Source organism: Microcaecilia unicolor, chromosome 2 (assembly GCF_901765095.1).
Source record: "Microcaecilia unicolor chromosome 2, aMicUni1.1, whole genome shotgun sequence".
NCBI lineage: Eukaryota > Metazoa > Chordata > Amphibia > Gymnophiona > Siphonopidae > Microcaecilia > Microcaecilia unicolor.
The window spans coordinates 386,910,678-386,923,484 of NC_044032.1; the positions used below are offsets into that span (position 1 = coordinate 386,910,678).

Genomic DNA, 12,807 nt, shown 5'->3' on the forward strand with positions numbered 1-12,807 from the left:
TGTGCCGGGAATCGAACTCAGTTCCTCAGTTCCCCAGGACCAAGTCCACCACCCTAACCACTAGGCCACTCCACTCCAGGTAAGGTCTAATTTCCTCCTTCCTGTATATCTAGTTTCTTTTTTTTCCCCTTTTTTATAAGTTTCCTTTCGTTTTCGTCGCAAACCGTGTTAGTTCGCTCGTCGGACTTTATTCTTCCCTTAGTGTCATTTTATCTGACAAAATCGCGTCTTTTAATTTAGCGGACGAAGTTTTTCCCGCCATGTCATCGAAGACGCCCAGCGGCTTCAAGCCATGCGCCCGCTGCAACCGGACCATCTCTGGCACTGATTTATTTATTTATTTATTTGTTACATTTGTACCCCGCGCTTTCCCACTCTTGGCAGGCTCAATGCAGCTTACATGGGGCAATGGAGGGTTAAGTGACTTGCCCAGAGTCACAAGGAGCTGCCTGTGCCTGAAGTGGGAATCAAACTCAGTTTCCCCAGGAACCAAAGTCCACCACCCTAACCACTATGGCCACTCTGATCCGCACTCCTGGTGCTTTCAGTGCCTCGGGCCTGACCATCTTCCAGAGAAATGTAAGTTATGTCTTAAATGAAAAGACGTACTCAAATCTCCAGAGAGGCCCAGAGAAAAAACCCTTTTTGGGTCCAGTACCTCGGCGTCGGTGGCGTCGACATCGGTACCAGTGGCATCGGGGTACCGTCGACGTCGAGGGCAGCGCTGGCGTCGGGGAGACCAGGTGAAGGCTGCTAAAGACCGATGCACGCTGGAGCAGTGAGCATCGAGCGGGTCTCCACCCGCCTCGGCGCCTCCTGCTTTGCAGGCCCCCCGGGATCGACCTGTGTCAGACCCGGCCCCGAGGAAGCGTGTGGATTCCACGTCTTCCTCGCCGGTACCAAGGAGCCTCGATGATGGGCATCGGGCGAAGGCCAAGAAGCACCGTCATCGTTCTCCTTCACGATACAGTACCAGGAGCTCCGGGTCGTCGAAGCATTCGGCACCCGAGAAGCGTCGACGCTGAGAGGTTCGCTCTCCCTCTCTCATGGAGGTGTTGATGCGGCGGTCGTCTAGCAGCCCGGTACCGGCTCCCCAACCTCTACAGATTCTGTCTCTGAGGCCCATACCGGTACCGCAGCCTTCCTCGACAGTTTCTCTGGAGGAGCGCGTCAAAGCTATGTTTCCTGGTTTTATGGAAGCAGTGCTGCACCAGTGGAGACCGGCGCTGGCAGTATCGGTATAGTTGGTGTCGGAAGCTCCTAGAGCTTCTGACTCTTTGCCGATTGTGTCGGTACCTTCGGTGCTGGAAGCTCCTGCAGCGCTTAGCCCTTTGCCTGTGGTGAGGTCTCCTTCTCTGACACCGCTTGCGGTACCGGAGCCAGTAGCCACCCGGGTCGATTCTCCATTGGTGTCGGTGGAGGAAGCTTCATCGGAATCTCTAGGGGTATCGACTTCTCGACACCGTCATCGGGGTCATCGTACCTCCGCGTCGAGACAGGCTCGGATTCGGGCTGCTCTTTCTGAGCTTTTGGCCGCGTCCGATGATGGCTCCTCTGATGAGGATGAAGACCCTGAAGTTTTCTCTGCTGAGGACTCTTTAGGTCTTCCATCTGATTCGACTCCCTCACCCCAGAGGCAGCTTTCCCCTCTGGAAAGTCTGACTTTTTCCTCTTTTGTGCGGGAATGTCTGAGGCCATTCCCTTCCCTGTGGAGCTTGTGGATGAGCTCGAGGTCCTGGATTATCCATCTCCACCTAAGTCTTCTGCTACGGTTCCTTTTCATGATACACTCAAGGAAGTGCTGTTGAGGAATTGGGAGAAGCCTCTGTCATGTCCAACTGTCCCCAAAAAAGCTGAGTCCCAATATCGGATTCATGGGGAACCCAGTTTCGTCCGGCCTCAGTTGCCTCATGATTCTGCGGTGGTGGATTCCGCTCTCAGAAGGGCCAAGAGTTCCAGGATTTTGCCTCGGCACCCCCCGGGCGAGATCTTAGAGCCTTGGGCTCTTTTGAGAGGAAGGCGTATCAGGCTGGAATGCTTGCATCCAAAATTCAATCTACCAGCTCTTCATGAGCATTCATTTGCGGAACTCAGTGCGGCAGCTTGAGAGCTTGGTTGACACGCTCCCGCCGGAGCAAGCCGAGCCTTTTCGTCAAGTGGTCAGGCAGCAGAAGGCGTGTCGCAAGTTCCTGTCCAGGGGCATTTATGACACTTGCAATGTGACATCCAGATTTTCTGCTATGGGTATAGTGATGTGCAGACTCTCTTGGCTGCATGCCTTTAACCTGGAGGAATGAACTCAGCAGAAAATTGCGGATATCCCTTGCCGGGGGGATCATGTTTTTGGTGAGAAGGTCGAAGATTTGATTGATCATCTCTATCAGCGTGATAACGCTATGGACTCTCTCTCCCGCCGGGCGCCTTCTGCATCTACTTCCTCGTCTAGGAAGTTTTTTAAAGGGAAGAGGAGTGCCCCTTATGCCTCTAGGGGCCTTAGGTACACTCCTGCTTCTCGACAGCCGGTTCAGGCTCTGCCCCAGCGCGCTCGTTCTCGTCAACAGCGTGCGCCAAAGCAGGCCCCTGCAGCTCCCCAGCAAAAACCAGGGACTGGTTTTTGACTGGCTCCAGTTGAGCATAGCCTCCATCAACGTGTCCATGCCGGACGATCTGCCGGTCGGAGGGAGGTTAAAATTTTTTCACCAAAGGTGGCCTCTCATAACCTCCGACCGGTGGGTTCTTCAAATAGTCTGGTTAGGATACATCCTCAATCTGGAATCCAACCCTCCAAATTGCCCACTGAGAGCTCAGTCCTTCGGCTCTCAGCACAGGCAAGTACTTGCAGAGGAACTCTCCGCCCTTCTCAGCGCCAATGCGGTCGAGCCCGTTCCACCAGGGCAGGAAGGGCAGGGATTCTATTCCAGGTACTTTCTTGTGGAAAAGAAAACAGAGGGGATGCGTCCCATCCTAGACCTAAGGGGCCTGAACAAATATCTGGTTCTAGAAAAGTTCAGGATGGTTTCCCTGGGCACCCTTCTTCCCATGATTCAGGAAAACGATTGGCTATGCTCTCTGGACTTAAAGGATGCCTACACCCACATCTTGATACTTCCAGCTCACAGGAAGTATATGTTTTCGGCTGGGAACGCAGCACTTTCAGTACTGTGTACTGCCTTTTGGCTTGGCATCTGCGCCCAGGGTATTTACCAAGTGCCTGGCAGTTGTTGCAGCGTCGCTACGCAGACTGGGGGTGCATGTGTTCCCTTATCTCGACGATTGGCTGGTGAAGAGCACCACCTCCCAGGAAGGAGCTTTGCAGTCCATGCGAATGACTATTCAAGTACTGGAGCTATTAGGGTTTGTAATCAATTACCCTAAGTCCCATCTAATCCCAGTTCAAAATTGGAATTCATAGGAGCTCTGTTGTGCACAAAGACAGCTTGTGCCTATCTTCCCGAGGCAAGAGCAGACAACCTTCTGTCTCTGGTCTCCAGGGTTCAAGCGTCTCAACAGATCACAGCTCGGCAGGTGTTGAGACTTCTGGGTACATGGCCCTCCACAGTTCATGTAACACCCATGGCACGCCTTCACATGAGATCAGCTCAATGGACCCTAGCTTCCCAGTGGTATCAAGCTACAGGGGATCTAGAGGATGTCATCCAGCTGTCCCACCAACTTCGGAATTCCCTTCAGTAGTGGTCAATTCGATCCAATCTGGTTTTGGGGCGCCCATTCCAAATTTCTCAGCCACAAAAAGTGCTGACGACGGATGCATCCCTCCTGGGGTGGGGAGTGCATGTAGATGGGCTTCATACTCAAGGAGTTTGGTCCCTTCAGGAAAAGCGTCTTCAGATCAATCTCCTGGAGTTGCGAGCGATCTGGAACGCTCTAAAGGCTTTCAGAGATCTGCTGTCCTATCAAATTATCCAAATTCAGAAGGACAATCAGGTTGCGATGTACTACATCAACCAGCAAGGAGGCACCGGATCTCACCCTCTGTGTCAGGAGGCCGTCCAGATGTGGCTTTGGGCTCGCCAACACGGCATGTTTCTCCAATCCATTTATCTACCAGGCATAAACAACAGTCTGACCGACAGGTTGAGCAGGATAATGCAACCTCACGAGTGGTCGCTGAGCATGACTGTAGCTCGAAAGATCTTCCAAGAGTGGGGCACCCCCTCGGTGGATCTTTTTGCCACTCAACTCAACCACAAGGTCCCTCAGTTCTGTTCCAGACTACAGGCCCACGGCAGGCTAGCGTCGGATGCCTTCCTCCTTCAATGGGGGACAGGTCTTCTGTATGCGTATCCTCCCATACCCCTGGTAGGGAAGACTTTGCTGAAACTCAAGCAAGACCGAGGGACCATGATTTTGATTGCCCCGTCAGATCTGGTTCCCTCTTCTTCTGGAGTTATCTACAGAAGAACCGTGGAGATTGGACTGTTTTCCGACCCTCATTACTCAGAACGAGGGGGCGCTTCTGCATCCCAACCTCCGGTCTCTGGCTCTCACGGCCTGGATGTTGAGGGCGTAGAGTTCGCCTCCTTGGGTCTCTCTGAGGGTGTCTCCCGAGTCTTGCTTGCTTCTAGGAAAGATTCCACTAAAAGGTGTTACTCTTTTAAATGGAAGAGGATTGCCGTCTGGTGTGACAGCAAGGCCCTAGATCCTTTTTCTTGTTCTACACAGACCTTGCTTGAATACCTTCTACACCTGTCAGAGTCTGGTCTCAAGACTAACTCAGTAAGGGTTCACCTCAGGGGCGTAGCTACGGGCCACCCAGGCCCACCCAATTTTAACCCAGGCCCGCCCAGCGCCAGCTCCCATTGCCAGCCACTGCTGCTTTTCCTGATGCCTTGGGGGCAGTGACGTAAGAGACGGGCGGAGCCTGCAGAGCCAGCAGCCAATGCTTCGAGGCTGCCTGCGGTGCCGCGTTTTTTTAAAAACATTTTTTCTCGTCGAGTCTTAGCGTTGGCGCTCAGCTCAGTCAGCTGAGCGCTTCTTCTTTTTGTAGCGCCCTGCTTATCAGGAAAAGCAGCAGTGGCCGGCAATGGGAGCTGGGGCTGGTGGGCCTGAATCGGGAGAGGGAAAATGGATGGCAGGATGGGGAGAAAGAGGGAAAATGGAAGGATGAGGAGAGAAAGAGGGAAACAGATGGGAAGATGGCAGAGAAAGAGGGAAAATGGAAAGATGGGGAGAGAAAGAGGGAAAACAGATGGGAGGATGGCAGAGAAAGAGGGAAAACGGAAGGATGGGGAGAGAGAGAGGGAAAACAGATGGAAGGATGCAGAGAAAGAGGGAAAATGGAAGGATGGGGAGAGAAAGAGGGAAAACAGATGGGAGGATGGCAGAGAAAGAGGGAAAAACGGAAGGATGGGGAGAGAAAGAGGGAAAACAGATGGGAGGATGGCAGAGAAAGAGGGAAAATGGAAGGATGGGGAGAGAAAGAGGGAAACAGATGGGAGGATGGCAGAGAAAGAGGGAAAATGGAAGGATGCGGAGAGAAAGAGGGAAAACAGATGGGAGGATGGCAGAGAAAGAGGGGAGATGGATGAAAGGATGCAGAGAAAAAGGGGAGAGACTGGAAGGATGTGGAGAGAGAAGGGACACTGAACAGAAAAGGGTAGAGAGATAGACACTGGTTAGAAGGAGGGAGAGAGGGTAGATGGGTGGAAGGATGGAGAGAGAAAGAGGGAAGACGCTGGATGGAAGGGTAGGGAGAAAGAGGTGACACGATGGAAGGATGCAGAAAGAAAGAGGGGAGACTATTGGAAGGATGGGGAGACAGAGGGGAGAGACTGGAAGGATGGGGAGAGAAAGAGGAGAGCTGCTGCATGGAAAGGGGGAGTAGTGAAAGATTGGAGAATAAGAGGAAGGGGCATGGGGAGAACAAGGGTGAGAAAAAGATGAAAGGCCATAAGTAGATGAAGGAAATTAAAGAATGGATAGTAAGTATGAATTAAATTTGGACACAGAGAGAGGCAGAAAAATATTGAAGAAAGCAAAGAAAAAGGAGAGAAAAATGACAAATGGCCAGGAAACCCTGGCAGAAGAGTTAAGCGAAAACGAAGGAAAGCAGAATCTAGAGACTGGGAGCAACACAATGAGAAAAAGTAAATGGCCATACAACAAAGGTAAAGAAAATAATTTTATTTTTAATTTAGGATAAAGTAATATGGTGTTAATAAAGTTTCAGAGACCAATACTTCCTTCCTTAGGTCAGGAGAGGATTCCGTAACAGCATTATACTGACCTGAGGCAGGAGGTTTTGGCCTCTGAAAGCTCATTGAAAAGGGTGTTAGGTTATTAAATAAATTGTCTGAAATTGGACGCACTGAAAAGCAGAACTTTACCCTGTGTGACAAATGCATCTGAGTGTGAATAAATTTTGCTGGGGGGGGGGGGAATTTTATGCCCACCCACTTTGGGTTCAGGCCCACCCAAAATTGGCAGTCTGGCTATGCCACTGGTTCACCTTAGTGCAATTTGTGCTTATCGTCGTGTGGAGGGTAAGCCTATCTCTGGACAGCCTTTAGTTGTTCACTTCATGAGAGGTTTGCTTTTGTCAAAGCCCCCTGTCAAACCTCCTACAGTGTCATGGGATCTCAACGTCGTTCTTTCCCAACTGATGAAAGCTCCTTTCGAGCCACTGGATTCCTGCCATCTGAAGTATTTGACGTGGAAGGTCATTTTCTTGGTGGCTGTTACTTCAGCTCGTAGAATCAGTGAGCTCCAAGCCCTAGTAGCTCATGCTCCTTATACTAAATTTCATCATGACAGAGTAGTCCTCCGCACTCACCCTAAGTTCTTGCCAAAGGTGGTGTTGGAGTTCCATCTGAACCAGTCAATTGTCTTGCCAACATTTTTTCCCCATCCTCAAACAAGTCCTGGCGAAAGCAAGCTGCACACTTTGGACTGCAAAAGAGCATTGGCCTTTTACGTGGAGCGGACAAGCCCCCACAGACAGTCCGCCCAGTTTTTTTTTCTTTTAATCCCAACAAGAGGGGAGTTGCTGTAGGGAAACGTACCATATCTAATTGGCTAGCAGATTGCATTTCCTTCACTTACGCCCAAGCTGGGCTGACTTTAGAGGGCCATGTCACAGCTCATAATGTTAGAGCCATGGCTGCGTCAGTGGCTCATCTGAAGTCAGCCACTATTGAAGAGATTTGCAAGGCTGCGACGTGGTCATCAGTCCACACATTCACATCTCACTACTGCCTTCAGCAGGATAGCCGACGCGACAGTCGGTTTGGGCAGTCGGTGCTGCAGAATCTGTTTGGGGTTTAGAATCCAACTCCAGCCCCCCTAGACCCATTTTTATTCTGTTCCAGGCTGCACTCTCAGTTAGCTGTTTCTTGTTTCAGGTCAATTTATGTTATGTCCTCACCGTTGCGAGGCCCAAGTGACCATTCTTTATTGTTTTGAGTGAGCCTGGGGGCTAGGGATACCCCACATGTGAGAATATCAGCCTGCCTGTCCTCGGAGAAAGCAAAGTTTCTTACCTGAAGCAGGTATTCTCCGAGGACAGCAGGCTGGATATTCTCACAAACCCTCCCACCTCCCCTTTTGGAGTTGTTTTCTTTCATCTTTTGGATTCAACTGAGGAGCGTGTTTGCGCGGCGGGCGGGAATTCATGCACGCGCATGCACGGTGCGGTCGTCTTGCGTGACGGAACGCTCTAGAAGAGTTTTAAGGCGATTTTTGCTGAAAATCCTCCGGGGCCGACGTGACGTCACCCACATGTGAGAATATCCAGCCTGCTGTCCTCGGAGAATACCTGCTTCAGGTATGAAACTTCACTTCATTTATTTTTGCCATTTTCAGGGCACAGACCATAGAAGTGTTGCCATCTAATCACCACTAAGCTTGTTTGGTTCCATGCCTTTTATATAGGATTCCTTTGTGTTTATCCCATCCACTTTTGAATTCTGTTACCATTTTCTTCTCCACCACCTCTCACGGGAGGGCATTCCATGTATCTACCACCCTCTCCATGAAAAAGTACTTCCTGACGTTGTTCCTGAGTCCCGTCCATTCCCCCCCCTCCCCTCCCCCCCAAACCTCAGTTCATGTCTTCTAGTTCTGCCACCTTCCCGTCTCTGGAAAAGGTTTGTTTGTAGATTAATGCCTTTCAAATATTTGTATCGTATCACCCCTGTCTCTCCTTCCCTCCAGAGTGTACATGTTCAGGTCTTCAAATCTCTTCTCATACGTCTTGTGACACAAACCCCATACCATTTTGTCACTTTTCTCTGAACCATTTTGTCTTTTTACGTCCTTTGCAAGATACAGACTCCAAAACTGAACACAATACTCTTAAGTGGGACCTCACCAATAATTTGTACAGGGGCATCAACACCTCCTTTTTTCTGCTGGTTATACCCCTCTCTACACAGCCTAGCATCCTTCTAGCCATGGTGACAGTCTTGTCGCATTGTTTCGCAGATCCTCAGACACCATCAACCCAATGTCCCTCTCCTGAGCTATGCTTATCAGTCTCTCTCCTATCTGATACATCTTTTTTGGATTTCTGCACTCTGCACTTCTTGGCATTACATTTTAACTACTAAATACTAATTAGGAGGTGTCAAATACTCTGGGTTTAAGAAAGTGTCTATATTATCATATGTTTCTAAACCCACTCCTTAAACAAATAAATGAAATTTTAAAACTATTTTTATTTTAATTTATTTTATAGTGCTCAGTATTTCAGTGACGCTTTGCCTTTCACTGGAGGTACAAAACCTTCAGAGACAAACTAGACACTCATCAATTACACATCACAGCACCGCCCTCCCTGCCTACCATATTGTTTGAATATTTTACCTAAATAACAGATGTAACATAACAGTCCACTTTTCAATCCATTTATCTTATGTTGATTAGCAGACAGATGGGTGCTTGCATAGATGGAGATTTATTTTCAAACTGAGCGTTTTCTCAGTATCGGCATCAGCAAGTTCATAGTGAATAAGTCAAACTTCATATTATCCCTTTATTTAAATTGTATTTGTGGAAAAAATAGGTACCACAGGAGTCAGAGGGAAAGAGTCTGACCATCTTGTTTCTTTTGACTGATCTTACTGAGATTTTGGAAGATTCCCAAGATTTTAATTGCTACTATAGTTACCTTCTTAGTCTGCTTTGGTACACAACAAGATGAATTACGTGTGTTTTAAAGTATTTTCAGAATAAAAACGCTCTGCTTTGTGCACCTATTCCCAGATATGGCTTATGCCAAACAAATTCTTAGAAAGGTCGTCTTTTAACTGTAGGCAAGAGTCATGGCAGCTGGTGGGTCATTTTTTTTTCTTTTAATATCCTATAAATGTTTAGGGGTCCACCAATCTTACTTATCTTTATTTGTTGGAGCATTCTTGGTGAATTATTGCTACCTTTTCAAAATTGTGGAAGTCCAATTGGGTATTGTAGGGTTAGATTGATAAGGTACTATTTTGAGGTGTAACCCCCTTGATTTCTGTACGAAATTGCTTTAATTGGGTTGCAGTTGCTTCATTTCCTTTAATATGAGTTTGTAACAGTCATAGCCTTGTATTTTTCTTTTGTTTTCTTTGACTTTGTCTTTTGGGTTATTCTTGTACTTTATTGTACATTGTAATCTATTCTAAATAAGAATATAATAAAATGAAAATCAGTACAAAAATGGGTTCTTAACAATTGTACTTATTTTGCTTGCCAAGTGAATTTTCTAAAAGTATATTTTCTTATAATGCAGTGGCGTTCCTAGGGGGCTGCCACCAGGGGTGGATCGCCACCCCGGAACAGCATGACACCCCCCCCCCCCCCCGACGAAATAACCCCCCCCCCCCCCGGGTGCACGCCGCTGGGGGGGGGGGGTGCCGCGCGCCTGCCGGCTCTTCGTTTTCATGCTCCCTCTGCCCCAGAACAGGAAGTAACCTGTTCCGGGGCAAAGGGAGCATGAAAACGAAAAGCCGACAAGCGCGCGGCACCCCCCCCAGCGGCGTGCACCCGGGGCGGACCGCCGCCCCCCGCCCCTTGGTACGCCACTGTTATAATGCTACTAAATATGGTAAGTATAGTAGTTTAGTATGTGCAATCATTTGATTTACAATGGCATACTTTTACATATTTGTAGAGTTCTAGATTCCTCACTAGGAAGATCATTTTAAAACTTCTTATATAGAGAGATTAGTGGCTGGTATGGATGGGAAAACTGGATAGGCCATATGGCCTTTATCTGCCCTTATTTTCTGTTTCTGTATGTATTACTGAATGCTCTAAATAGTTTTATTTCTTGCTGCAGATGTTGCTGATTGAGAAGGCAGAAGCACTTCAGGGAGAAGTAGAGGACCTGTTAAAGCTGCCTGCAGATCTGCCTGGGTTTAATGTCCCTTCTATAGATAACCATAAAGCTGCTCAATAATCTGTTTATATATATATATATGTATGTATGTATATATACATCTACCCTAAAACTTTTTTATTGTACATATATTTAAGCACTTGGGGCTATAAAGCATTATAAGTGGCCGTGTAAGCAAGGATATTTTTTGATCTGTGTATTATATATATGCTGTTCTACTCACATCACCTTATGGCTTCAAACCCTCATGTGGCAGGATGTAAATATGCTCTGTTGAGCTAGTCACATTATATAAACAGTTTTCTCCAAAATGTTTAGTATGCATGGCCCAAAGAAGCAGTGAGATGTCCCAGCACAACTTCTCCACATCCCATCCCAAACCATGGAATTAACAGCAGTGTATTTTCTATATTATCTTTGGATGTTGCCAAACAATTGTCTAATTGTGGATATGATTTCTTAAGAATTATGGATCAATCCCAAAACTTGACTACTAATAGGTGATGAAAGCATCATGAAACTCTTTTGGTAAATTTTGATAACTACAATAAATAAACTCTTTTACAAAGTGATTTTATGTTGCTTTCTTTGAGAAGCATGTCCACTTGAAACTGTGATCTTTTTAAACATATAGCTAAGGCCTGTAAATTGCTGTAGTTCCTCAGCAACTGTTGTGTACTTTGCTTGTTGCTGCAAAACTGCTTTTTCCAGTTGAACTGCAGCAGTCTGTTAACCATCAGAAATAGATTTGTTCCACCCCCATCCTCATTTTTTCATTATATTTTATTTATGTACTTAAACATACGGGAAAAGCTCAAGACAAGATCACAGAAAAACAAGAAACAAAATTAAAGTTGTAGACCACATTATGGGGATCACTGTCTAGCCTTGCAGACAAGGGGGGGGGAAGAAAAGCAAATACTAATGAACAGAATCCTTCTACTAATTGTCTAAAAATACCCAACTATAGTAACATATTAAGCAACGTTTGCCTGGAGAACAGGTTTCTCCAAAAGTAAATTATGCAAATAGGCAGAATCCAGGTAGACATACGTATTATTTCCATATGTGACCAGGCATTTACAGGGAAACCTAAGAAAATAATGTAGCTCCCACAGCTAAAGTTTTAAACTTAAGGTGCAGGAACTGCTTAATCCTGACTTTGTCTGGCCACATCTGGAAAAATAGTTACCAGTTGACACCAAAAAAGGGCTTATTTCTTGGAAAAATATAGTTTCTAAACAGATTATTCCACCCTGACTGACATGGACAAAAAGGACAAATTTCCAGAAAGGGATACCAGAAGGAAAGGAAGCTGGAAAATTAGACATTGTAAAGTTATCCTTTATGAGGGTAACCTACTAAAATGTTTACATACCAAACCTGGCTTTTACAAAATTGCAAGCTGTATACAAACATAAAACAATAGGCTCATTCAAAGATTGTGCCTACTTGACCTATGTGTAGGTGTGCCTGGTAGTATATTTTGGGTGGAGCTGGATCAAATTTTGATGTGTACATGCACACATTTATACTTTTAGAGTAGGTGTAGATTTGTGTGAGAGCATTTGTACACTACTGGTGGTCATTGTAAGAGACTTTTATAAAGCCATATAGGTACGCATACTGCCTTAATAAATTAGGTACTTCTTCTAATTTTTAAGTGCCACATTATAAAATTACTCTCTACATGATTATATGGTCATGTGGCTAAACTTGATCAATTAATCTGACTCTTTTTTTTAAACCAAGCCTCTCAAATATTTCACTGCCCCTTATTTACTTGTGGTTTACTGGCATCCAGAAGTCCTACTGGCATAACTTTGCCCACAGGAACCCTACTTTAGATCAAATCAAAATCGGGATCAATCGGACAAAGAAAAAATATAACTATTGAAAGATTCTGCCAAGTGCTATAGAAATGATTTATAGTAGTAGTAAGTCCCTAAAATTAGGAACCTGACTCAGGTCTCTCCAGAAATCACAAAGAGATGGTTGTCTTAGAATGGCTGCTTTCCTTTATTAATGCTAATAAGAACTTGTCAGTTATAGCAAATAACTACAGAAGGAAAGGCAAGAGAGCCAAAACACAGAATGTGTGATTTCTGTGATCTTCCCTTTGTGTTCAGTTCTATAATGTTGCAACTTGCTGCATATGTATTCTCATTTCCATACATGGTAATTAACAGATTAGCAGCTCTTACTTTCTATGGTATCATTATATGATGTGAGCCACTAGGTAACCACCTATACTGTGAATTCTGTGTACAACTAATTCACAGTCTCCATGGCCTGACAGCTTAACAGCCTCTACTATAAGCTCTCAGCTACAGCCTTCCAGCCTGCCTAATGTGGGTCGTAAGGCAGCCCGCTGTAAGCTCTTCACTGCTTGTAGTCTATACTGCCCCTCCAAGGCTATTTCAGTTCTTTTGGTTTCCCAAAGATATGTACCGATAACACTCAGA

General features: G+C 46.3%; 1 protein-coding gene across 1 annotated transcript in view; it reads left to right on the plus strand.

Moving 5' to 3' along the window:
* Window positions 1-10,882, plus strand: part of HELQ (helicase, POLQ like) — a gene marked incomplete in the record, with an annotated part of 237,703 nt that extends 226,821 nt beyond the window's left edge. The window contains 1 exon segment of the mRNA XM_030190564.1: window positions 10,283-10,882. Within this exon segment, the coding sequence (XP_030046424.1) occupies window positions 10,283-10,402 (120 nt within the window).
* Window positions 10,883-12,807: the final 1,925 nt, after the last annotated feature.